We start from the raw sequence: 26,228 nt of genomic DNA on the forward strand, positions 1-26,228 counted from the left end.
TCCTTGGGTTTAAAATGGTTTTCTTAAATCCATCCTTCTTTTCTGTATTCAGGACAGCAAAGAATTCCAGATATTCTTGGAGTAATGGCAGATTTTTCTCCTGAGTGAGAGCTGAGTGAAGGAGTCTCTTGGTGAAGGGAAGCACCAATTCTGCTTCTTTTTGGACAAAAATAGCCTCCCCTAGCCCAAGGATGCCTCCACAGGCATCCTTGGGCTCCATCCTTAAAGAAGAACAGCCCTTGGAATCACATCTGAGGCAATGAAAGCAAAACCTTTAAATGGATGAATGAATTTGGGCTGCTCAAGTACCCTGGCACTGCAAGGCTGGTTGGGTTGTCTGAAGGCTCCTTCATGCCTTCATTCTACATTCACCTTCTGAGGAACAGAAATGTTTGTGTATAAAAGGTCTTTAGGGGTTGAGTTACTGCTGAAATCCCAGCACCTCGTGTCGTTTTTCACCAAATAACCGGGATGGAGCGGAGAACCCTCGGCAAGGGAACTCGAGCCCTGCTGCTAAATGTGAACTGACAGCCCAGTGAAAACAAAAGTCTTAATTTTCCTCATTTGTCTGCTTTGTACCCAGCCAGAAACTGCACCGAGTGCTCTTATTAGATCTCCAGGAGAAATCCTGGGATTCTAAAATTGCTGAGTACACAGGAGCGGTGCCACGGTGTCCCCGCCCCGTGCCAAAGCAAATCCTGGAGTTGAGCAATTCTCGTGCTCCGTGTTTGTGTGAGATGGAACATTTGGTGGGGCTCACAGGAGCTCACAATCTCTGCAGCTTATCAAGGTGCCACCAGCAAACTCCGTGGCCTGGGATTTAGTTTCATTCTGTTCCATTTGATTCCATTTCATTCCCCACAGACTCCGGAGTGGGATCAGCTCCTCTGCCCTGGCTCAGTGGGTGCTGCTGGGTTTTGTTCTCTTGGTTCTTTTGTGTCTCTTAGGTCACAGCAGGAGGTTCTCGATGTGCCAGAAAATTCCCAACCAAGAGTCACTGAAAGTCGTGGTTCTTGCCCACACCAGCAGACAAATCACTCCAAATTCCATCAATCCTGGCGTTATTTTGTGTCCCAGTCTGCCAAACTCCCGACTCTTTCAGTCCATAAAGCTGAGTGAGGTGGCTCTGGTGGCTGCCGAGCCCCTCTCCTGAGCTGTGTAAATAAACATTCATTTCTTTAAATCCTGGAGCCTGCTGAAGTGGCCTGCAGCAGATGAAAGGGGCTGCAGGCTGTCAGCCTCTGATGGCTTGTAAGGGCTTTCAAACATTTCTGTGCCTTTCTTTGCTTTTACTTTGCTGCCTTTATTTTCCTTGCTTGTAGCCTGTAGAGAAGTTGTGAGCTAAGAGCTTTGTAAGGCACTTCTGCACTTGTGCAGCTCTCAGAAGTGCTCAGCATTTCCTAATTCAGTGGCAGCTTTTTCTGGAGGCTTCAATGGGAGCAGCAGCAAGCCCAAGTGCCTCTTGAAAAACCACACTGCTTTCCCTGGAGTTCTGTTTGACCCTTCACAGAATAAAGGCAGCAGCATCACAAGTGATAATTGAAACAGTCACAATTCCAGCACTTTGATCCCAGTGCCCCCAGATACTCCTTTCCATGGGGCTGCACTTGGGCCCGGGGACACACAAATATTAATTTGTTCTTAAGGGTTAATTGCTAAGGAGAAATCCCCACTCAAATCAAACATGTCTCTGGGAAAACTCCTCTTTTTTCTTGCTGCCTGTTGGTTTTGCTCCAAGTTTAATCACTCAGGGCAGGGAATCTCCTGGCCTCTCTCCAGCCTGGCTTTTTCCCATCACAGTGACACTCGGGACCACTGGGACTTTCTTCTGAGAAATGGGAAATCAATCCCACCACACTGCTCTCTGCTGACTTCCAAGGGTTCTGAAGGGTTTTTGTATTTATTTATTTGAAATGTAAACCCACCTGCACTGCTTTCCATAAATACGAGCTGAGGTCGCCAGGACTGCTGTGTCTGCAGCTCGGTGTTTATCCATCGGAGCTGAGATCGTGTTCTCTGTGCCTGGCACAAAGTCAGGGCTGATGGCACTCAGGGAGCCAAATCTGTGAGCTTGGGGCACTCCTGGATTTGTGCCTGTTGGTCAGAACTCCCTCAACCACACTGGGAACCCTCCCAGAGCTGGGAAGCACCACGTGGATACGGACAGGAGCTCCGGGGGAGATCTGGTGGCCCTGCAGCCAGAGCTGGTGAGGTGGCCCTGGCTGCAGGAGGTCACCAGTGCTCGTGTCTGGAGGTTGGCCAGGAAAAGAAATCAGCTTTTTCTTGTGAGGAACCAGCAGTGTCTTTAAGGTGCTGCTGTTTGTGTCCCACAGTGGGGAAATGGAATGAATAGAGAGCGTTTCTCCTCTTGTGCCACACTTCAAGAGCTTCAGATACGCAGGGAGAGCCTTGCAAGGGGCAGATGGAGGCTGGAAAATTTACAGGTGCCTCATCCCATTCCCCACTTCCATCCCCTGCCATTCCTGGGAGGTAAGAGTTCATCTTTGGGCTGATACAAAGTGGGCAGGAGATCTCTGATTCCATTTCTCCAAGTTTGTTTAAACACAGTAAAATGTTCAGAGGAGTTTGGGATCTTTCTTCAAGGTAAAGCTGGGAAGGGCAGTGGCCAGGGGTCACAGGACTGGTTTTGCTGGCACAGACAGCAGCTCTGTCAGCTCATGTCATTTATTTCCAGATTGGTCTCTTGGATTGACACACACTGCAAAAATTACTCCTCATTTCCATCCCTGGGCTCAGCTTTGCTTCAGTATCAAACTTCCCAGATATGTTTAATAATTAATTCCATCCTGGAAGGGTATAACAGAGGTTCTGCTCATTGCTGACAATAAATAACAATTATATTTATTGCTTTGGATATTGCACTGCAGGTGACTAAAGCTCCAGGCTGACACTGTCTTTGGAGGGCACAGGTAGATCTGGATAAAGTTGGTGCAATAACTCCTTTTTTTTAAAAATTAATTTTAGCTTGAAGGAGCAGCAGCAAAGCTGTAATAGTAAAAATCTCCACCCTCTGCATCAGTGACGTAATTAAAAGGCATTTCACCAGTAGTCAGAGCTTCTGGGCACAGGAAATGTTTCCCAGTGAGCACTGGGAATGCTCTCAGGGATGTTTGGGATGTGCTGTCACATCCCAGTTTCTGTATCCCAGCCCCAAACCTGGCTCTGCTCAGCTTTGTGTGCACTGTGTCTGTGGGAGTGTGTTTGGGGAGGGATCAAATGCTCCCAAAGCTCCGAGGCACTAATGCAAGGAAAACCAAAATCACAGGGCACGATTTGCTCCGTGGTTTGGAGGGAACCACATCTCCTGAGAATTCCCACCTGCCAGCCCAGGCATTCCAAACAAGAGCCAATCTGCTGAGGAATGTGGTGAGAAAAGACACTTTTGCATGATTGGTATTCGCAGTTTGTGTTGTGTTTGGGATGTGCTTTGGACCATCCCAGTGGCCCTGGATGTGGCAGGAATAATTTGATTCCTATACCCAGGATATTCCTCCCCATGGAATCCAGTCCTGGTTTAATCACATCTTTTTGCAGGTATTTTTCAGCCTGCCTTTGGCATAAATTGAGAATATTTCTGACAGGTTGTGGCCTTCTCATCCCTGGAGGTGTCCAAAGCCAAACTGGACAGGGCTTGGAGCAACCTGGGATAGTGAAAGTTGTCCCTGCCCATGGCAGGGGGTGAAAAAATCAGAGAATCCCAGACAGATTTGGGTTGGAAAAGAACTTAGAAGTTCACCCTATTCCTGCCATGGGCAGAGACACTTTCCACCATCCCACTTCCACTATCCCAGGGTGCTCCAGCCTGGCCTTGGACACTTCCAGGGATCCAGGAGCAGCCACAGCTTCTCTGGGAAAACCATGCCAGGGCCTCCTCACCCTCAGAGGTAACAATTTCTCCCTAATTTTTAATCTAAACCTGCTCTCTTTCAGTTTAAATCTCTTCTCTTATGTCCCTCCTGAGTCTTTAATAGCTAATTTTTTAGAAGATTTTTGTAATGCTCTAATCTGCTATCCCAGGCTTTATAGAAACAATAACAGCAGCACACAAACCCCCTGTCAGAGTTAATTAATTTGGGAATTTGGGTGAGAAAATACACAACTTGGCAGTGCTGTGCTTCAGGAGGATTAAAGACATGCACAAACCTGAAACAACATCCAAAATCATTAACTGATGCTGGATTTTCTAAGTATCTCAGTAAAATCTGGATTAGGTTCAAATATTCCTCGAACATCCATGTGTTAAACAGTGGAAAGATTTTAGTCTTTTAATGCCACAGGGGAAGGAGTTTGGTTACTTCAGCACTTTAATTTAAATTAAACAGGTGTTAGATTGTGATATTTGACCAGAATCCTGAACATGATAAGGGAATTGCCAGAATAAAAAAATGCATATTTCCAACATATTTCTCCTATCACTGATGGAGTGTTTAGACTTTGTGCAATCAGTGCTCTGTATCTCTCAGGCAGGAATCCTTCCAAAAATCCTCCCTCAAAATGTCAGAATTGCACTTGGGAAAGGTCTCTCTCCATCCTTCATCTGTCAGGATTTTCTGTTTTGGTAAAGTGGGATCTTTGATTGGTGAGTGGGGCAAAGCAGAGGCTGAAGCTCCTGGCAGCGAGGGGGAAGGTCCTGAGAATGAACTTTGGGAAATGTGAAAAGCCAAATATCTGGCTTGAGCACAGGAGTGGTTTGGGAACTCGTTACAGTGGAGAAAAGCTGGAGGAGCAGGCTGTAAATATTCCCTACGAAATGAGGGAGAATTCCCCAGGCTTTCCACCACCTCCATTTCCCGGTGTCGTGTTTGCTCCGGAGTCTTGAAGGAGAAGCTGTGTTTTCCTTGCCTTGTAAATAGTCCGTACAAAACCTTGCTGGATGCTCCCAGAGCTGAAGGGTGGGAAGGAAGCAGCAGTGAAACAGAACCCTGACACGAGTGTGTGAGCATTTGAGCTCAGCAGCATCCTTAGGCCAGGCTTACTTTGGCAGCCATTGGCTCTGATCACCTGCTGAGCTTGAGCTTGCTGTTCTCCTTTGGCCTGGAGAACAAGGATTGGGAGCAGCCACGCAAATCCCTGGCATTGCTGGGGGCTTTGCTCCTGGGGAAGGAACAGGGGGTCCCTTGGAACTTCATAACCTCTGGCACTGCTCTGGGCTTTGCTCCTGGGAGAGAGAACTGGGAGTCCCCTGGAATTTCCTAGTCCCTGGCATTGCTGGGGGCTTTTTGTCTCAGGGAGAGAACTGGGGGCTCCCTGGAAGTTCATAAACCCTGGCATTGCTGGGGACTTTGTTCCTGGGAGAGAGAACAAGGGATCCCTCAGAACTTCATAAACTCTGGCACTGCTCTGGGCTTTGCTCCTGGGGAAGGAACAGGGCTCCCCTGGAATTTCCTAGACCCTGGCATTGCTGGGGACTTTTCTTCTCAGGGGCAGAACTGGGGGTCCCTTGGAACTTCATAACCCCTGGCACTGCTCTGGGCTTTGCTCCTGGGGAAGCAACAGGGGCTCCCCTGCAATTTCCTAGACCCTGGCATTGCTCTGGGCTTCGCTCCTGGCAGAGAGAACAGGGGGTCCCCTGGAAGTTCATCTGGATGTGCTGCAGTGCTCAGCGTGTTTATTTGGATTGCCTTGCCTTCCAGAGGGAGCCTATATCCATTTCCAGCCTAACGAGTTCCTTAAAGCATGGCAGTTGCCACGGCTTTGAAACCTAATCCCTGTGGCTCTGCAGTAGCACTACACCAAATGCTGAGCTTCTTGTTTGTTGAGCTAATAAAAAAATCATCAGTGGTTTATCCTTCCGTGAGGCTTCCGCGGCTGCTAAAGCAGTTAGGGCTGAACAAGCCGGCTCTGCCCTGCTCCTGTTGATTTTCCATTGTACAGGCTATTAACTTTTAGGGACTTGTGGGCTGGGTTTTTGTGGCAAAGCCATTACGGGGTCACGAAGCCCACAGACATTTGTGCTGCTGGGTGCAATTAAGGTGAAGGCTCGCGACGTCTTAATTGTGTTTTTTAGAAGTGGCTCTTTTGCACCGACAAAAACAGCCCTGGCGGAGCTTTGGGAAGTGCAAGAAGGATTGCTGCATAATGTAAGGATTCAGGAGATTGATTTTTGTTAAACCTTTGGATTTGGTGGCTGTTGTTAGGCTGCCAGCATGGGGCTTGCGGTGCTGAGCTCTGCATGGGCGGGATGGGAGTCCCTGGAATATCCTTGGAATTCATGGGGAGTGCAGTGCAAGACCATGCTTCAGCCACCGATGAAACTTAAGATCACCCCAAAAGCAGCAGTGAAAATAACTTTGGTTCAGTTTGGATTTAATTTTTCTTGATGTTAGCGAGTACCTGAATCCAGAAGATCCCGCTGAAACTTGGATTTAGGAAACTCCTACAGTAAATAAGTTGTAACCATGGCTAAATCAATTAACTCCTTCCATCAATGGAGGGATTAAAAAGAAACCTCTGAAGCATTGATGTAAACCTTTTGTGCAGACTAATTACCTGCATAATTGCTTTTGTTGGCTGTGTGAGGACAGCCTGGATCAGAAGTGCTACGAGGGCAGGACAAAGGGCAGGACAGGGACAGCCTGTGATTGAAACCCAACCCTGAGCCATGAGAAGAGAGTTCAGTCTTCACCTCCCAGAGCCCCTGCCCTCTCTGGAGGCTGCTAATAAACACAAATTAGCTGGAGGGCCTTGGTTTGGCCTTGGTCTCTGGGGATGAGGGTCAAGATCCTGCTTGCCACTGCTTCCCTCAGCGCTCCCAAGGAGACCCGAGCTGGGCCCAGCTCTCCACACACACAGGCAGCAGCTCTTACAAAGTGGCATCTGCTCAACTTGAAGCAAAATTTAAGAAAACAACCTTTTAGCAGAAGAAACGAAGATTTAAATCCACCTTCTGAGCCCATCTGAGATCAGGCCTGTGTGGGTTTTTAGGGTGTAAGTTCCCTCTGAACAATCAATGTAGCTCAGTCCCAGCTTGGCCAAAGCATCCAGCTCTGGCATCAGTTAAATATTTACATTCCCGGCTTTTTATATAAATTGTGCTCTATTAGCATAGGTTTCACAGTGTGGCCTTGTGTTTCAGCCTCTGGCTGCAGTTGGCAGTTTGTGCATTAATCACCATCGAGCCATGTAAAATGCGAGGCATGAGGCTGCAGCCATCAAACAGGCAGCATTTACTGCTCCGTCATGGGCAGCCAATAAGTCATGGGGCAACGTCTGCCTCGAACCACGAGGATCTGCAAGAAAAGGGAGCGTGTTTACACTGGGGACACTTCTGTGTGTTTAAGGAGTAATTGTTTCAGGCCCTCCCATTAATTCATCGGCCGACACGGGCCCCGTTTTTCGTCGCTGCAACAAAAATAATTATCGGGCTCGAGAAAATAGTGGTGGATTTGCACATGGCAGCCTTCTGCTGTAGTTTTCTTCACAAGTTATAAGGGTTTAATTGTGGCTTGCTGGTCTCCTTATCCTCTGCAGTCACTCGTGGCCCCCGAGCGCTGAGGCGCGAGGAGTTACGGCGTGCCGCGATTTATGGGCGATGTAAATGATTTCTTGTTTGCCCTCCCTGGGCTTGGCTGCCTTTGCCTTCTTTCGAGCCTTTGTGGGTGGATTTAGTGCAGTGGCACTGATGGAAGCCAGGGACAAGCCAGCAGGTGCAGCAAAGCCCTGTCCAGCCACTTCATCCCTCGTCTGCAGACACGTCTGTCCCGGGCTCGCGCTGCTCCTTCTGTTCTGGGGAGGGAAATAAAGGGAAACCTGTGCCAGGAGAGGGGCAGAACGCTTGTGCATGGCATTGGTGCCTTCAGGAAAGTGAATTCCATAAGTAAACGTGGGCTCTGGATCACTTGGAGTCACAAGGATGTGGAGGCTTTGCAAGGGAGGCTCTGGAGGGATCCCAGCACTTTTCAGACTCTGAAACTTTTGGGAGGGAAACATTCATCCCAGCTGTGCCATAGTGTTGCCTCCTTCCATCCCTCCCTGGACTCTTCCTCATCATTCCTGGCACTGAAGAACCTTCACTTAACGGTGCCCCAGGACATCCTTCTCCTTGTCCATTCCCATAGGTTTTTGTGACTCTGTTTCTTGATGGATGAACCCCATCCTGCAGTTCCTTCCTGCTTTTGTCAGGAAGCTTTTTTGCTCCCTTCTCTTGCAGTCGTCCAGTTTTCCTTGGGTGCTTCCCATTTCCACTTTCTCTTCTCTATTTCTGCCAGTCTGAGATGCCCAGAAGAACTCAGGGCATGGAAAAAAATCCAGGTAGGTTTGGAGAGATGGGATATTTGCATTTATTATGGAAATTCCCAGCCTTTGTAAATTTACCTGAGAAGCAGCTCTGCTGTGCCCTCTTCCAATGTACAACCACCAAGGATCCTCCAGACTCTGGATCCAAATCCATTAAAACCTCTTTACACCGTGTCCCTCCAATATCTTCCTTCCACATCCCTCGTATTTCAGACTGAGCAGAGTACAAATAATAATTCCTAGAAAAACTCTCAGATCTCTGAGTCGGTGTTGGATCATTCCAGGTCCACCTGAGCGCTGCCATCCCAGGGATGTGGTGCTCCAGGTCTGCTCCAAGTGCCTGGAAGAGCCACCGTGGCCACATTTCTCCAGCTCAGAAGCACAAAGGCTCGACTGTGAGCTGTGAAATGCTGGCCCTCAGCCAAGTGGCCGAGGTTCTTTTCTTCATTCCCTGTCATTAAAGCTGTGGCTTGCTCCAGGGCGCAGGGTTTTGCTCTTCTTAAGTGGAACTGTTAACGACCCAATTTGGAGTAATGTAAAGTGCACCCAGATTCCACAGTGACTTCTAAATCCATCTAACATTAATGATAATCTGTAATTAATAGCTGCAATCAAAAGGAATTGTAGGGCTGTAATTAGAAATTTAGGATTAAGGTATTAGCATATAAAATAGGCCTCTTAAAAAGCTCTTCTTGCAAGAGATGACTCTGATCCGCGGAAGAAAACAATTTTTAACTGGTATGACCTTAGCCAAAGACCAAGTTACTTAAAATACTGACTTGAGGAAGGCACCAGGCTGCTGCCAAAACATCTAAAGGTATTTTAAGAGTTTGAAGAGACTGATGTGTAGCAATCACTTTATGATGACTTTGAGATTCAAGAACAAATCTGAAGAATTATGTGTTTGAGAAGGAGTTTTCATCTCCCCAGTAGCCTTTTGGGGTGGGTTTTATTGGAATCCCCAGTGACTTTCCCCCTCTGGGCCAAAAGCTGGTGTGTCCTCATGGAAAAGAGATCTGCAGGAAAAGGAGGGGTCAGGTGCAGCTTTAGGCTCCCTGTTCCCAAACCATAAATAGAGCACTGGAATTCTTCCTGATGGTGCATCCCAAATGGGTTAATTCTTTATCTCCAGCCCTGGAGAGCTTGAAGATTCTTAGAAAGACTCCCAGGCAGAGAGGTCCTGCTGATGAAAGTGCCAGTAGCAGTGGTGAGGTGCTCTGATAGATGGAAGAGATGGGATACAAAAGAAGTTCCTAACAATTTCCAGTCCTGCACTAAATGAAATCATCAGGTCTCCCTTTTGAAGCTGGAAATTAATATCTTGTGTATTTGAAACCCACAGAGCCCCAATTGTTCAGTGGTGTTGAAAATTTCCCTATCTAATGCCAATTTTTAACCTGTCCAGGGCTATCAATAATAATGATAACACTGCAGATAAAGGTAGATGTGCAGGAGTTTTCCATTTTAAGAGCTGGAATAAAATTAACAATTTGAAGGTTATTAGCACCCCACAACTTCATCTCTGCCCCAGCTGCATGGAGCAGCCTGGAGAGCTCCAGAGGGTCCTTTGCCAGCAGAAAATGCATTTTGGGCACGGTGATGACAGTTTGGAACTCTGGAGGAATCATTTAAATCCAGTCAGGAGCAGCTGAGGGAGCTGGAAAGGGGCTCAGCCTGGAGAAGAGGAGGCTCAGGGGAGGACCTGGCTCTGCACAACTCCCTGCCAGGAGGGGACACCAGGGAGCAGGGACAGGTGGGGAATGGCCTCAAGCTGTGCCAGGAGAGGTTTAGATTGGATATTGGAAATAATTTCTTCCTGGAAAAGGTGGTCAGGATTGGCAGGGGCTACCCAGGGTGGTTTGGAATCCTCCCCCCATTCCTGGAGGTGTCCAAGGAATTCCTGGATGTGGCACTCAGTGCTCTGGGCTGGGGGCAAGGTGGGCATCGGGTACTCGGATGATCCTCCAAGTCTTTTCCAACCTCTGGGATTCTGTGATCTGGTAAACTCTTATCCTCTGGATCTGCCCAGGAAAGATTTTGGCAGAGCCAGCTTTCCCTTTCCCTTTTCAGCCATGGAATAAGCATGTGGAGCACAACTAAGTGGGGAAATGCAGCACTTCACCCTCCTCAGCAGGGACAGGTCTGCTCTGGGGCAGGTTTTATTGTGTATAACTGTAGGCTCTTGTCTTCCAAAATATTCCAAATATCAGCTTCACCTGAGCATGGAAGGTGGAGGCATCTTGCAGGAGTATATTTTTAACATGGACTGTTTTTTTAAATAATCCATGGAAGGTTTGTTCTGTGGGATGAGGATTATTACCCATGGAGTTTCTCCTGTGATTTCACACACTGTTAAAGGCAGTAGATTCTCCTTGAGAGACACCTGCCTTACTCAAAGAGCAGAAATGCTCAACAATTCCCCGTCTTCCTGCACTTTTCCCTCATTCAACTGATTTAAATATTCACAATTCCCACCTCCTTTGGAAAGAGAATTCTAATGCAGACAGAGAGGTACTGATGTCCTGAAAATCCTTCCACATATTAAAGGTATAAGCAAAATTTGAGATATGTGATAGAAATTTCAGCATGGTGCCAGCTTTTAAACAGACAAGGCAATTAGTAACTAATGGGTTGTATCCATTATAGTCTGTCTAAATTTCCTTCAGCAGCTCCAGGGTGGGCTGTGGAGAGGCTGGAAAGTGGCTGATTGCAAAATGGAATATCTGGGGAGATCAGATGGAAACGTGTGGGGAACTCACAAAGGATCAGTGGAACAGAGAATGCAAAAGGCAGAAAAGGAAGATGAGGGATAGGACTGATGATGAGATGATGAGATAGGACTGAGAGGAAAAACAGCCAGGAGGCAGATCTGTGGGAAGATCCTGGAAGGGATCAGTCAGGTAAGAACCAGACAGAGGAAAAGATGAAGTGTTGGTCTGGAATGTGCAGAAAAGCAAAAAAGAATACGGAGCACTTAGAATAATTAGCTTTTCTCTAAGTCTGTATAACTTGATCTGCCATTCCTGTTTTCCTGAAGTTCTATCCAAGTGGGAGAGCTGAGGAGTTTGTTTGCTGGAGATTTTATTCCCCTCTTTAAGGGAGGGGAGTGATGTTTCTGGTAGATCTGCAGCTATAAAATATTGATGGGTGATTTGGCCAAAAAGAGTTGTGCCTAAATCCCCTGTGAGGTTGTCCTGCCCTGACCCTGCTGCCAGCCTGGGATAACTCCCCGTTGGTGTCTGCAGCCATGTCTTGCCCAATCTTGTTTTTAATGTCTCGGGAAATTGGGCTTTTATCACTTCCTTAGGCAAATTCCTTCACGGGATAACAAAGCTCACTTGGAATCAAGTGAGATTTCTGCTTTCTGCTCAGAGAGGAGCTTGGAAAACTTTTTCTGAATAGTTTATCTTATTATTCAGACTTCTTCTCCAAACACCTCCTTGTCCTTTTTGCTGTTTTGGGTATCCTGCAGTGAGATCTGAATTGCAATCACATTGATTTTTCTATCAGGAAAAAGCAAATTACTCCTGATTGTAATAATAAATAAATAATTGTATCAATTTGGCGTCGCATTGGGGCATAAAATGAACCCCTGGGTGTGAAGACACTTGGGATTTTTTGTTTGCATATTTTAATAGTACTTATTTTCCACCTTAAAAAGGGTGGGATTTCCATCTCTGCTCCAAAAGGTCCATCCCAGGCCATGCTTCCACTGGAAGTGTCCATTCCTCGTGCTCCGGAGTCTGGCAAGCAGGATATCCGCATTTCTAGATTCATTTTGCTCTCTCCCTTTTTCTGCACAACAGATTTATTCCCCATTAACATTTCCAATTATTTCTGGGCTTGATGTCATCTCAGTTATCTTCTTTCTTTGACTTACAGTCTCTAGTTCATCTTACAAACGCAAGTACAGCTTTTGTAAACCTTACTGAAGTTTATTTAATCACAAAGGCTTTACAAGGCCTGACAAGTGTGAAATTCACTCCACAGTTGTGCAATGCAGCGATAAAATCAGACCTTGGCCAACTTCTCCGTGGGAAGTGTGTTTGAATTTTACTTTACTTGGCTTTTCACAGCCCGTTGTGACTTCTCATTAACTTAAATCCCTTGTTTCTTAATAGGTTGGAACAGATAATTATCTTGCCAGTGTTAGGAAGAGTCATCATTCATCTGGAATGATTCCATGGAATCATGGATGCAACCTTAACAGGATAATGGCTCTGTCTGCTGATCACATTTCTCAGGCTGACTCTTCTTCCAAGCAAATCTGATTTGTTCAAGTTAAAGCTGGGCTTTAGGGAAGTTTTAAGAAGTAAGAATTGGTTTTTAAACTCCGCATTCAAAATTCAGTTGCAATATTGACAGGACAGGAAAAAACGGCCTCGAGCAGTGCCAGGGAAGGGTCAGGTTGGACACCAGGAGGAATTTCCTCATGGAAAGGGTGGAAAGGTCTTGGAAGGAGCTGGAGTCCCCATCCCTGGAGGTGTCCAAGGAACGAGGAAGTCAGGGCTGGGGACAAGGTGGGGATCAGGCACAGCTTGGAACTGATGACCTTGGAGGGCTTTTCCAACCTCAGTAATCCTGTGATTCTGTGATCTGATATCAGGCAGATTTGTTTCTCCTGTTTTGAAGAGGTGACAGCAAATGGGCAAGTCTGTTCCAGTGCTCCAAATGCTGGGAGCAAATCCCTGACTCATCCCTTCCCGGGGCTGGCTGGGAACTCACCTGGAATTATCCCAGAGCTTTTCCAAGGGGAGGTGGCAACACTTTCACTCTCATTCCCAGCAATCATGAATCATCACAGGAAATGGAATTCAGGGATGTCTCCTGGACTTTTTTTCCGGGATGTTTTATTTTCCTGCATTGGAGTGGTTTGTTCCTACATGGTGTAACTGCTCTGTGAGTTCCCTTTGATGAAATAAAGTCACTATGGACACGGTGATGCTTTGTTCTTCTTTGGAACTTTAATTGAGGAAAAATCAGAAAATCACCAGTCACCAGCCTGCAGAACTTCCAGAAACAGCAAAGTTTGGTCTTCCAATGTGGTTTCTCCTGTAGATGAGCTGATGGGTGTCTGCTCTGTGAGATTCATGGTCATGTTTTCAAAACCTGCTTAAGAAAACATCAATATGAACATTCTGTAGTTTTAAGTAACAAAATACTGCCTGTGGTCATTGTGTTGTCAGCTCTGGAGTTTTAAATAACAAAATACTGCCTGTGGTCATTGTCTTGTTAGTTCTGGAGTTTTAAATAACAAGTGCTGCATGTGGTCAAGGTGTTGTTAGTACTTCCTGTTTAATTTTGGTTAATGTGTGTTACCTGTTGGCAGAATACAATTGTTTCGTGGGCTCTTCATACTAAAATATTTCCAGGTGAGCCAAAGTAGCTACAGGAAATCCATTGTGGAGTGCCAAACGTGAGTGTGTGACTGAGGTAGCCCATTGTGGGTCTGAGCTGTGCCTGTGGAACCAGCAGCACCTCAGATCCCAGTCCTGGACTCAGGAGCAGGGTGAGGAGGGGTAGGGAACCAAGCATTCCCACCTCTGCTACAGCCTGACACCCACCAGCTCCTGGGCAGTGTTTGGCCACTGGTTGTTTGTCACCTACCCCCCATGACAGCAATCTTGGCACTGGATCTGCTTTTTTTTCCCCTTAAACACCACAAGTTTAAGCCATGTGGGTTAAAATTTGGGTTAGACAAGGGTTATGTGTGTTAGACAAGCTCAGCTGTTAATTAAAAGCAGAGGGTGAGAAGGGATGGACTCAGTGGGCCAAAATCTCAGCTGGTGCCACTTCCCCGTGCCCAGGGCCTGTGCCAGCAGTGGGTTCTGCCCTGGGGATGTGCTCGTGGGGGAGTTCTGATCAGTCAGATTCCGTGTTTGCACTGGGAACACTTGGCAGTGTTGGATGAGCAGGGCTGCCAGCGGGGATTTTAAGCCAGGCCTAACTTGTAAAGAAGGCACTGGCTGTGTCTGAGCCAAAGGGCTTTGTGGGGTTGTGTGACCTGGTGTTTACAATTTCTTGTGGTTTTTAATGAAATACAAGAGTTGCCAACACATCAAATAAAGGCAGGACATTTTTGCATATCCTTGCATGCCGTGTTTTATGAGTGAAATCTGGGAATAAGCTGAAGGATGGTGTGAAAGCGAAACAAATGCACTTCAGAACATTCCTGTTCTCTAACTCACAGCATCCCAACTCCTCCTTCCCCGTGCACCTCTGAGATCACCCAGCACTGGGGGTTCCTCCAGGGTGCAGGATTGGGCTGTGGGTTGTTCATTTTCAGTGCATTTTTCTAGGACTGGCACCCCGAGCACTGCTTGGTTTTATTTCACATTCCCTCTCCCACACTCACCGCCACCCAACATCGCTCTCCTCCTTCTCCAGGTTTCTCAGGGCTCACAGGGAATCAGGAGATGCTCTGCTTTCCCATGCCATGGAATATGTGTGTGCACACCCCTTCTTCCCACCCTCCCACCATCACTCACTAAAGCTCATATAAAACCTATTTATCCATGAGGGATATAAAACCTATTTATCCCTGTGGGATATAAAACCTATTTATCCCTGGGGGATGACCCCAAAAGCCTTCCCTGATGCCTGAGCAGCTTCACAGGCTGCATGTGGATCTGCTGTTGTAGGGACACAGTAAATCCTGGATGCTGGATGAAGTTTGGGTAACAGGGAATGTTCTGCTATGACCTAGAGCTGAGGCAGGACATTCTGGCTCAACATCACCCTCCCTGTGATTTGCTGTTTCACAATAGGTAAAAATATAAGTACAGACTAAAATTTCCATTCAGCTTTCTTCTGAAGAGTAAAGAATTCTCCCAGCAATGAGCAGGAGCTGCTGGGGTTCAGATCAGTCCTTCCAGCCCTGTTTCCAGGAGTTTTCACACAAGGAGCCCTGTTACCTGCAGTGCACAAACCACATCCCTCCTCGTGCACCTGGGTTTTTCATGACTCAAATATCTTGTAAATTCTAATAGACAACACCTTCAGCAGCCTCTCAGCACCCTGTTTCCCTCAGCTCTACCACTGCAGAGTCATTCTCCTTCTCTAAAACCCGTGGAGAGATTTTAGGGTGGGTCAAATCCATGCCAAAGATCGGCTGCTTAATTAGCACGAGGCCTCGTTATGAACAGCATTGCAAAACAAACTCCAGCCCTGGCCCACTGCCTTTTCCCCCTTGGCTGCTTCTGCTGCCCAGATGGCTCAGCCTGCCAGCACAGAGCATCAAATCACTTTATTCCTGTGACAGCAACTTGATTCCTGATGATATAGAATCCATATATTAACAGCATCTCGTGGTTTTTCTCTTTTCCCCTTCCAGGAGTGAATTCCTCGGTTGTTGCTGATTTCATGCCCACATCGTCATGGAACATCTCAAGTGAATTAGATAAAGGTAAGCAGGCAGAAAAAAACCCCAAAACCACCTGAAATCACATTTTAAAATCTCAATTTTTCTCAATTTGACCAAATCAGCAAACAAAGGGGGTCAGGGGGTATTCAAGATAAGCCTCGTTCACCTCAGGAGCTTTTGTCATTTAATTCCATTCTGTGGTTTCTGGAGATTGCTGTGTTCATTTCTTGTACGAGGAAAATGTTCCACGTGGCAAAAATATTTCAAGATGTTCTGTGACACGTTTTTTTCTGGTGGATCTTGGGATTTGAACTCCAAATTCACAAGCATCAGGCACTCAGTTTGTTCTGATGTGTTTTATTATGAAATTTTGAGGCTTTAATAATAACTGCAGGTGGCAGTTAGGTGTAATTTGTAAGAAAAAGAGAGATTTATAATTCTCCTTCATTTTTTAAATTAAGCACTGCAAATTTCAGGCAAATTGCTGAGATTCCCTCATTGCAAGGCAGTGGCTGCAGCTCCTGAGTCAAACCTGTGCATCTTTGAGGATGCTCTTAGCCACCCTCACCGTGCAATTCCTGCATCACTTTTCATTTGCCAACCATTTACTGTTGAGATGGAAATTTCCCATAGTGGAATTCTACCCCAGATGGTTTTCCCAACTGGTTTTGTCTGTGTTTTGTTAATGTTTTTTTGAACATGTGTTCATAATGTTTGATGTTTATGCATAAATATGTTTTCCGTGCTTAAGGATGAGGAGAATATGTAATTCTGGGTACTTTAGGTTGATTTTTTCACATCTGCCTTCCCAGCAGGGAAGGAGCAGGACTTTCTGGTGACCCAGGACACAGTGGAGAAGATGAAAGTCAAAGGGCTGGTGCTTGCTGGTGGGAAAGGGAGAGAAGCTTGTGGTCATTCAGCAGAGAATTCCCAAATCCCAGCAAACTGCTGAGGGAAGGTGTTGACAGAATGGATTTCTTATCCCACCTGCCCATGGCAGGTCTGGGCTGTGCTCAGGGAACATCCCAAAGCTGGGGACAAGCGAAGGTGGTGCTTCCCTCGGGCGGGATCATGGAATCTCAGAATGGTTTGGGTTGGGAGGGACCTTAAAGCCCATCCAGTCCCACCTCAGGGACAGCTCCCACTATCCCAGGGTGATCCAAACCCATCCAGCCTGGCCTTGGGCACTGCCAGGGATCCAGGGACAGCCCCAGCTGCTCTGGGCACCCTGTGCCAGGACATCCCCACCCTCCCAGGGAAGGATTTCTTCCTGATATCCCATCTAAACCTGCTCTCTTTCCATGTTTGTTCCCTGTTTGGCAGTTTTCTTTGGTTCTTCAGAAAGCAGGAAATAATCAAATGACCTAGAAAATCAAAGTAAAGGCCACAAATCCACTCAAAAGTTCAGAAATGCCAGAGAAAGGAAAACTTTGACTTTGGAGAGTCCCAGCAGAGCTGCCACTCTGTGACTGAGCCATCTCCCACATTCCCTCCATGGCACCTGTTCCCGAGCTGGAGATATTGTCAGAAACAGGTAAAATGAAGTTGCTGGTTTTTAATCCACCTGGAATGCGGCAATTAGCAGCGCTTGGGCAGGATCCCGCATTCCTGGGGGATTACCGGGCCCCTTTGCTGGAGCTCATTAACATTTAGAGTGCTGGCAGCTCCCACACCTAAACACGGATTTACATACGGGATTAGGACCTGTTTGTGCCCCAAAAGCTTCGTCAGAGGGGCGGCTCCTGCCAGCAAAGGCTCGCAGGTTTTGGCTTGTCCAAGGCACCAACAGGAGCTTTCATGTGGGAGCTGCTCCTTCTCCTCAAAGCCTTGGAAATTCCAGCTTGGATCAAGCACACGCTGAGCCGGGCAGTGGAAACCTCAGAGGAGAAAATGAGGCTGGCTTCCCATTTGTTTTGTGTCTCAAGGAGTCGACATCCACTTGTCTTCCAGGAGGTCACGCCGGCGTCCCAGTAAAACTCATTTCAGAGCCTGTTGAGTTCACCACATGAAAGTGGTTTCCAACCAGATTTCCCAATTAAATCCCTGCCCGCTCTAAGTGGTTCCAACTCTACCTGCTGCCTTTTGGAAATGAGCATCTCCTCCTCCAGCGTGTGGGGAAGGAGGAACAGCTTGATAATAATATTCTGCATTTTAAAATAATGACTTAATCTGGTGCTTTTCCTCACTGGGTGAGTTCTGCGGTGATTATCTTACAACTGAGCCCTATTCAGGTTTCAATTTCTATTAAATAAGCTAAATCGACAGCATTAAACAGTTGCCTGTTTATTCTTTTTACCAGGAAATGAATTTAAAAGAGACGCAGCCACCCGTGAAGAGCTGTTGAAAGCAACGATTGATGGGAGGGAGGAGGTGGTTTCTCACCAAAACCTTAAAAAAACAAACAAACTGGGTATAGAAAATAAAAAATAATCACTTTTAAAACAGGGGAGATTTAGCTCTGAGCATTTCTCTCTCTTTCCCTGCTGGTAAACCGTGGTGTGTAGAGGGAATGCCACGAGGGAGACAGAGAAATGAAAATATGACCCTAGAAATATTGAATTCTGTAAGGAGAAATAAGTGAAGCTGAGGGGAAAAGGGGGCTCTGGTGGTAGGAAAAGCCCCATTCCAGGGGGCTGGTGGCAGATGTGAAACTTTCCACTCCCAAGTTTTCGGTTGGGATTCCCTTTGGCTGCGGGAGCCTGGAGCAGCCCAGGTGGGAGATCTCTCGTGGGAACCATTGCTGCAAGAGGCTGGGAGAAGCCTCATCCCCGTGTGCTCCTACACAGCCCCGTGGCACGGGGATTTATTTCTCCTTGGATTTCTCCTTCCCTGCACGCTGCCTCCCCTCCTGTCCCCTCACAGCTCCAGCTCTTTGTTTGGGAAAGCTCCCAGTTTCCCATCTCCTTTTCCTTCTTTAGAAAGATGAAGAGCCCTGCATTCAGCTGCTCCTATCCCACAAAACGGATCATGGAAGGAAAACTTTTCCCTCTTCCTTCCATCCTGTGTCAGTTTATTGACAAAGAAACAGGTCTGAATTGGAATGAGAGCCTATTTACATCTGCTACACTGGAGGAATTGTTCGGCATTTCTTCATCCTTAGGCAAAGATAATATTGGAGTCTTTGCCAGGAAGGAGCCGAGTTTGGAATATTATTTTAGCTGTGAGTAGGATTCAGCTTCAGTGGCCCTTCATTCTGCAGGGGGTAAGAGAGTGCTGCTGTCACTGCAGCTTCCCTGCAATGGGAATTGTGCCCCCATTGCCACCTGAGGAATCCCTCATCCCTCATCCCTTCTCCAGAGGCACAGGGATGTGTCCTGCCTGTGGCTGAGCTGAGCTGAGGGCACTGGGGCAGGGCTTCAGCTCATTTCTTCTGCCGGTTCCTCCTCCCAGGAGCTCTTCCCTTGGTCCTTCAGCTTCCAAACAAAACCATTACTGTGAGTTTTTTCCCATTTTCCTTTTCCTTTCATGGCCTATCAGCTCTGGTAAACAAATATAAATCCTTGGAGCTTGGGAAGCACCTCCATTTCCAGACATCCATGATCCCAAGCCCAGGCTTTGATCTCCCCACAGCCTCCATGGGGCACAGCACTTCCCAGTCCCACGGTGCTCCCTGGAGCCAACATTCCCTGGAGAGCTTGGCAGCAGGAGTGAGGATTTTACAGCTGAAGATTCAGCTGGGATTTATCCTTTACATTCAAAGGTTTATCAAGGATCACCTCCAGCATCCCTCCCCTGGGATGGGCTGGGGATCCACAGCACAAAATTACTGTGGAGGGTCCAAACGCGGGATGGGAGAGGTGGCGTGTCCTGAACCTCCTGGAGATCCTGGTGTGGGCAGGACATTCCCTGGAAAGGCTGGACAACAGCTCCAGCACAGGAGGAGGCTGTGGAAGTTCTCCAGGACATCCAGGGCTGCTCATGTGACAAATCCAGGCTGAAGCTGCCACCTTGGCACGTCCTTCCAGACCTTCCTTTCCAGGGAAAGGTCCTGGCTGTGAGCTCTTAGAGGGAAAATCTCAGTGAGCTCCCAGGGAGGATTTGACTCCTAAACAACATAAACACAACCAAACGTGGGGAAAACCAGGTGGATCGAGGCCTCCTGCCTTCGGTCCCAGCCCATCAGAGATTCCAGATTCTCCTTTGAAATCACTGGATGCGAATTTGATACGTATGCTGAAAGGGGAAGAATTACAGCTTTCACGTTCATGCACAATTTACCTTTCTATTTTCCTTTATTATCTGGGGGATATGGGGTAAATCAAGCTCCCCTGATGGGGCTCAGGGTTCTGATTCGATTTGTGGGGTCCCGTTAGTAGCAGGGCAGTAAATTACCGCTACTTTGTTTGAAAATTTTTTTAGCCACACTACATTAGCTCCTTTTGTTTGCTTTTCCACTGGTGGAGTGCACGTTTTTATTTGAGAATTTGTGTTTCTTGAATGTCTCATTTATAAATAATACAGGGTGTGAAATTCGAAGGTCACAGAACTCAGCCTGAAAATGAAACCACCCCGAGTAACTTCGGGCTTTCACGGCAAAAATCTTTGACAAAAAGCTTCACTTACATGGGATTTTTTATATAATCTGGGTGTGTGCAGTGAATATTGACCATTATATAAGGTAACTATATATTAAAACCTTTTCCTGGCTCATCCAGCTATCTTTGTTTATTTGAAGGATTGATAGATCAGAGGGTCAAGGGACGTGTTTTATTGTACATTTCTGTTCCGAATTTCCTGACATTTTTGGTTGGAAAAAAAAAAAAATAGGCCTTTAAAAGGCACAGAAAGGGCTAATAAGAACCAGATCCTAAAGTGATGCTATGTCAAAATGTCAGAAATAACAGCTTTTCTTTGACTCCACAGCATTAATCTTGAGGCACATACCTTTCCATACGCCCTCCCTTTAATGCTTGAGTTTTTCTTTGTGGCTCTTTACTGCAGAGCAGCTTCTAAAGTGACAACAAAATCCCTTGATGGTTTTCAGTAGTTGGCTTTATAGCTGGATGTGGACATTTGTTTACCTATTCCAAATCACTTTTTTTTTTTTTTTTTTTTTTTGGTGATAAAGTTTAGAGGTTTCCTACTTGGGCTATAAAACTGGTTCCTGAGTAAAGAAAAGCTTCATTTCCCCTCAAAGTGACCCCTCAGACATCTGTCCTTAAACCTCAGGGTTGTCTGATGAAAGGAGGGGCAGAAGCAACTCCCAAACACGTTCAAGAGTTCATGGAGGGCAGCGAATTGTCCAGTTCCCATCCAAAAGTAGTGGGATTCAGGCTCCAGATAATTTTTTGGAAGTCTGCTTTCCCTCCACAAGCCCAGCACCGTCTCTACGTTGCCAATTATCAGAATACAAACGTTAATTCTGAGAATCCCAGTGGTGGTCACACGTGGAGACCTGAAATCCATCAGGCCTCGAGCTGTGCCCTGCCTGGCTGAGCTCAGTGAGTTATCCTGCATGGCACTGAACCCTCTGGATGGAATTTGGGAAGGGAAAGTCCAGGACAGAATTCCACGTGCATCCCAAATTGACTCCTGCACATCTCTGAGGAAACCCATTGGAAGTAAAGCTGGGCAAGCTCAGGAGGGTTTCCTTTTGTCCCAAGACTGCAGACACGGGATATTTCCAATTGGATATTTCCAGTGATTATCTGGATTTCTTCAACCCTGATATTCTTCAGGAGTTGCCAGATCATGACTTGAGTGCAGCATCTCTTCCCTCCCACTGTCATTCCTCTTTATTCATTTCAAAGAAGTGAAATTCCAAGTGGGAGTTTTCCTTTTATCCCTTTTAATAACAAGGTCTGGTGATCAGACCCCACGGGGAGTTATGGGCACATCCAGCAATCCATGGTGAATCCTTTTTCCAAGGGATTCCACACTTCCATGAGAAATCCTGCTTCTTCCTTTTCCTGAGGCAGCCAGGCAGCCCCTCCAGCATCTTCACTCTGGGTGGACTCTGTGTTGTTGGCTTTTTCCAAAGACAACGATTCCGTATGGAAAATTTCCAGTGGAGTCAGCTCGGTGGTGGTGCCGATATTTGTGAGGATGGAGCACATCCAGGTGTGGCACCACTCTGGACTCGTGGACAATCCAAGGCTCTGAATGAAAATGCAGCTTTCCCTGAGACGCTTTTGGGCGTTTTTCCAGTGCGTGCAGTGACGAAGAACCAGGGAGCTGCCAAACCTTTCTGCTCACAATCATCATTTCAAGGCCAGGTTGGACAGGGCTTGATCAGCCTGGTCTGGTGGAAGGGTCCCTGCCCATGGAATGAGCTGATCCTTGAGGTCCCTCCCAGCCCAAACCATTCCAGGATTCCACAAATACAATAAGCACTGGAATATCGGTGTCCCGGTGCCTAACTCCAGGTCAGGTTCTGCTTTCTGTGCTGCAGTGCAGGATTGAGTCTTCAAATCCAGAATGAAGCAACTTCTCCAGGCCAGCAGCTGGAAAAGGTGTCCCCACAGCTGCTTGAGGCAAGGTCTGGAGATGTTTGCAGAGAACTGTGTTGTTCCCCATCTGTAGTGGAAGGAACTTGGCTCAGCAGCCTCTCCTGTGCACCTGGATTAAAGCTGGTTCAGGCTTGAGCAGAGGCTTTAATTTCAGTTTTGCTTTGAATATTCCGAAAGATCAGAAGGGCAGAAAGAGAAGGATAAATGAAACAACAACTCTTCTCATAAAATGACCCTTCCAGGGTCTAATCCTGCATCCCCATCGTGCTTTAAACACCTTGTGAAATCAGAAACATGCAGCACACACGGTGCTGGGGGGGAAAGGTCTCGCTGTGGCCAGCAAAATCCTCCTGCAAGCCAGGAGGGCGTTACTGCTCTAAGATGTGTCTTTGGTAATTTAAGATGGAGTAACCATGTGGTCACAGAGCAGATTAACATTCCTTGGCCGGCCAGGACGAGCTTTTATTTTGAAAGCCACCTGGGTTCCACTTAAAAGTAGTAGAATAGAGGAGGATTTATTAGGACTGGGCAGGCTCCTATTTAACAATGTCAAGGCAAAGCTGTGGAAATACAGACACTTTTCTTCTTTGGAGACACACAATGCTCTACATTTCGTCCTTGCACAGCTGTTGCTGTTCTGTAACATCAAACCAGCAGAAAGTTTGGCCATGAAGGATACCTAATATTTGGGTTTTATATGCAGTGTCTCCAATTTATGCGCTCAGAATCATGAGGATGACTTATGATGTGTTGTGTTTGCCTTGGCAATGGCTCAAACCCAGAAATATATTTCAGGCTTGGCTTTCCAGATATTATCTCAAGTCATTTAAAAGTTCATTATAGGGCACCCGCTAGTGCTGCTCTAGTAAAGGGGCTGTCAGCATTTTTCAAGGGTTTATAACTCAGCCATTAAAAAAAACCCTCTCTGTGGGCTGAAACTTGGCATTCAGGGTCTAGGCCCAGCAGTAAATTGTTTTTACAAATTAAAAAAAAATCAGTTTGACTATTATTAAATTATAGGTGGGCTAAATTTTATTTAGAACTCTTTCAGGCTATTCTCCCGTACTTCTGTAAATTAAAACATTTCCCAAACGTTTTTATAGAGTGCCACTCTAAAACATGGACAGGCTTTTGTTCTGTGCTCAAAACCCCGAGATTTAACTTAAAATATAATAACAGTGCTTATCCCAATATAGCACTTTTCACCTTCAAAGTGCTTTATGAGCATTATCTCATTAATGTACATAGCAGCCTCCCCATGATGTAAGAGGGATTATTATCCTCACTTTATGGCTGGAGACATCGAGCCAAAAGGTTTAAGGCTGTTTTTAAAAGGCCTTAGTTGCACAAATCCCATATGAGCTTTGATTGGCTTTGGGTGTCTACTTCCCTTTGGCTCTTCTAAAAATCACAGCTGAGCTGATTCACCCAAGACTGCTCCGAGCCAGGATTAAACTCAGACTTTCCAAAGGCTGGTGCCACCAGACTGGATCATTCCCAGTGCACAAAAATCATCCTTTTTCCTAGGAAATTGTTCTTTAGGTCAGAGGGAGTCAGCTCCACCTGGAGAGCTCGGGGATGGCAGGAGAGGGTCAGATGAATTACGGTGAAATGGTTTGGATTGGAAGGGACCTTAAAGCTCCTCCCATGCCATCCCTGCCATGGGACACCTCCCATTATCCCAGATTGCTTCAACCTGGTCTTGGACACTTCCAGGGATCCAGGGGCAGCCACAGCTTCTCTGGGCACCCTGTGCCAGGGCCTCACACCCTCACAGGGAAGAATTTCTCCTTTGATGGGCTTTGGCAGGTGAGAGACAAAATATAAACACAATTGGGCTTTTCTCCAGCCCCTCCATGCCAGGAAAGGGCAGCAATGGATGAGTTTGGTGCACACCAGAGAAGGGATGCTCATCATTTTGAGTGCCTCAGTAACAATCCAAGGCTTTTGAGGAGTTCATTTTCAATTCCAAAACTGCTTCATCTGTGAGAAACACCTCCCAGAGCTCCCAATGGCTCCAAACCTGCCCTGCTTAAATCTCATCTCAGGTGAGCTGCTTCATCTGGTTTATGATTCAGATGTTAAATTTATGGATCTGAGGGCTAATCTAGGGTGAATTTAGCAGATGAATTTGTTTTAGTGTTTCTGCAATAGCTCATGGAGGAAGGTGGAGAACAATTAGAGGAGTCAGCAGCTCCTGAGGCCACTTCTGTTGGTCCCTACAGAGAAACTGCAGCCACAATTTTTCACTGACTTAGGATTTCTACTGATACTTCAAAATCCAGGCTTTGGAAACCTGCCCTACACCCTCACTCCTTTATTTGCCTCTCCTGTATCCCTCAGGACCTTTAAACCATTCTGTTCACCGTGCTGTTTGTCAGCCAGCCCATCCCAGGGCTGTTTCTCTCCCTGTTAGGCTGGAGATGTCTGAAGCAGTCTCCAGAACATGATCAGGAGTTCTATAAATTACTTTTTTAAACCCAGATTGGAATCCGTGAGCTGGCTGGGGCTCTGCTTCCCATGGAGGGTGTTGGGATGGTGGGGCAGAAACATTCCTGGGATGGAGCTTGGAGAAATGGTCCTGGGGAGCTGAGGAGCCATCAGACACCCCTGAGAGATGTCAGACCCTGTTGTGTGGCATCTCTGCCCTTTGAGCCCCATCCACAGATCTCCTAAATAACTGGATCCCTGGGAGTGCAGGAACAGCTGTATTTTCACAGAATCACGGAATCTTCAGGTTGGAAAAGACCCCTGAGATCATCATGTTCACCACCACCATGTTCACCACTAAACCGTGTCCCCAAGTGCCACTTCCACGTGTTTTTTGGACATTTCCAGGGGTGGTGACTCCACCACTGCTCTGGCCAGCCTGTTCCAACACTTTACAACTCTTCCCATGATGTTTTTTTCCAGTCTAAACCTCTCCTGGTGCAACGTGAGGCCGTTCCCTCTCATCCCATCCCTTGTTCCCAGAGAGAAACACGGTTTCACACCTGCACATTAGAACTTAATTGAAAAAATGCACGTGGAAAAAAAAAAAATACCTGTGGGGCAGGGCCTGGGTGCCAAATGTTTGTCCCAAATGGCTGCTGGGACCAGGTGAGGACAGGGAGGCCTTGTTCAAAGTGCTGTGCAAACACAGAGCAAGTTGTGTGCTAAACAGATTAAAAACAAAGGCTAGAGATACTGCTCTCCACAAACCATAATGAAGGGAGGAGCTGGGCAAGCCAAGATTACAGGGAATAATTAGGGAAGTGGCTTACTTGGGCAGGTTGGGTGGCTGAGCTGGTTTGGAACATGCTGGAGGGGTTTTTTCACACTTTTAGGAAGGTTTCTCGCTGGAGTTAACTGCAGATGGACTTGAGAGTGATGGAGCACGAGCAGCACAGCAGCAGTTTGGGGATTCTTCATCCCTGGAAGTGTCCAAGGCCAAGCTGGACAGGGCTTGGAGCAGCCTGGGGTAGTGGAAAGTGTTCCTGCCTGTGGCAGGGGTGGGACTGGATCAACTCCAGGGTCTCTTCCAATCCAAATAATTCTGTGATTCCAAGTTCTCTGACTGATTCTGGCTTTTCTTGACCTCCTGGTTTGGCTCTGGGAGTTCAGGAGCCAGATACAGAGGGGATTTCTCATTCCTTGGCCACCCTGCTGGGACGGCCAGCAGCTGACGATGGCTCTGGGCACTATCAGCCCTGCTTGAACCTCTGACGTGGAGATGAAAGCCTGAGGATTCCATTCCCCATCCCCAATCCTGTCCCTCCCTGCCTTGATGGGATTTAATGAAATGGTGAACACAGAGCACCAGGAATGGGGCCTCTTCCTGAGGGATGCCCAGCTCTGGACAGAAGGCAGAGCTCAGGAATGGATTAGGAGAGATTCATCTTCCTAATTCTAATTGAATTTGATTATTCAATCATGAGCCCTGTTTCAGGTTGGAGGTGATCTTCAGTTCTCTTAGCCATGGAAATGCTGAGAATCAAGTGTCCTTTCCCAGATATGATCCTTATTCCTCATCTCTGCAGCTGGTGCTTACAAAATCATGGATAACACATTGTCTGCTCTGCCTGTGAGTCACTAAAAACAGCTTGGAGACAGGATCACAGAATCCTGGGATGGTTTGTGTTGGAAGAGACCTTAAATCTCATCCCATCCCACCCCTGTCA

At 46.9% G+C, this 26,228-nt stretch overlaps 1 protein-coding gene across 1 annotated transcript in view; it reads left to right on the forward strand.

Annotated features, from left to right (window-relative positions):
- ROR1 (ROR family WNT receptor 1) overlaps positions 1 to 26,228 on the forward strand; it is a 145,188-nt gene that overhangs the window by 81,150 nt on the left and 37,810 nt on the right. The window contains exon 2 of the mRNA XM_014250593.2: positions 15,590 to 15,661. Coding sequence (XP_014106068.1) covers positions 15,590 to 15,661 — 72 coding nt within the window. The remainder of the gene's footprint in view (positions 1 to 15,589; positions 15,662 to 26,228) is intronic.

Source organism: Pseudopodoces humilis, chromosome 10 (assembly GCF_049639895.1).
Source record: "Pseudopodoces humilis isolate 2021_Gansu_Grassland_sample_001 chromosome 10, ASM4963989v1, whole genome shotgun sequence".
Taxonomy (NCBI): domain Eukaryota; kingdom Metazoa; phylum Chordata; class Aves; order Passeriformes; family Paridae; genus Pseudopodoces; species Pseudopodoces humilis.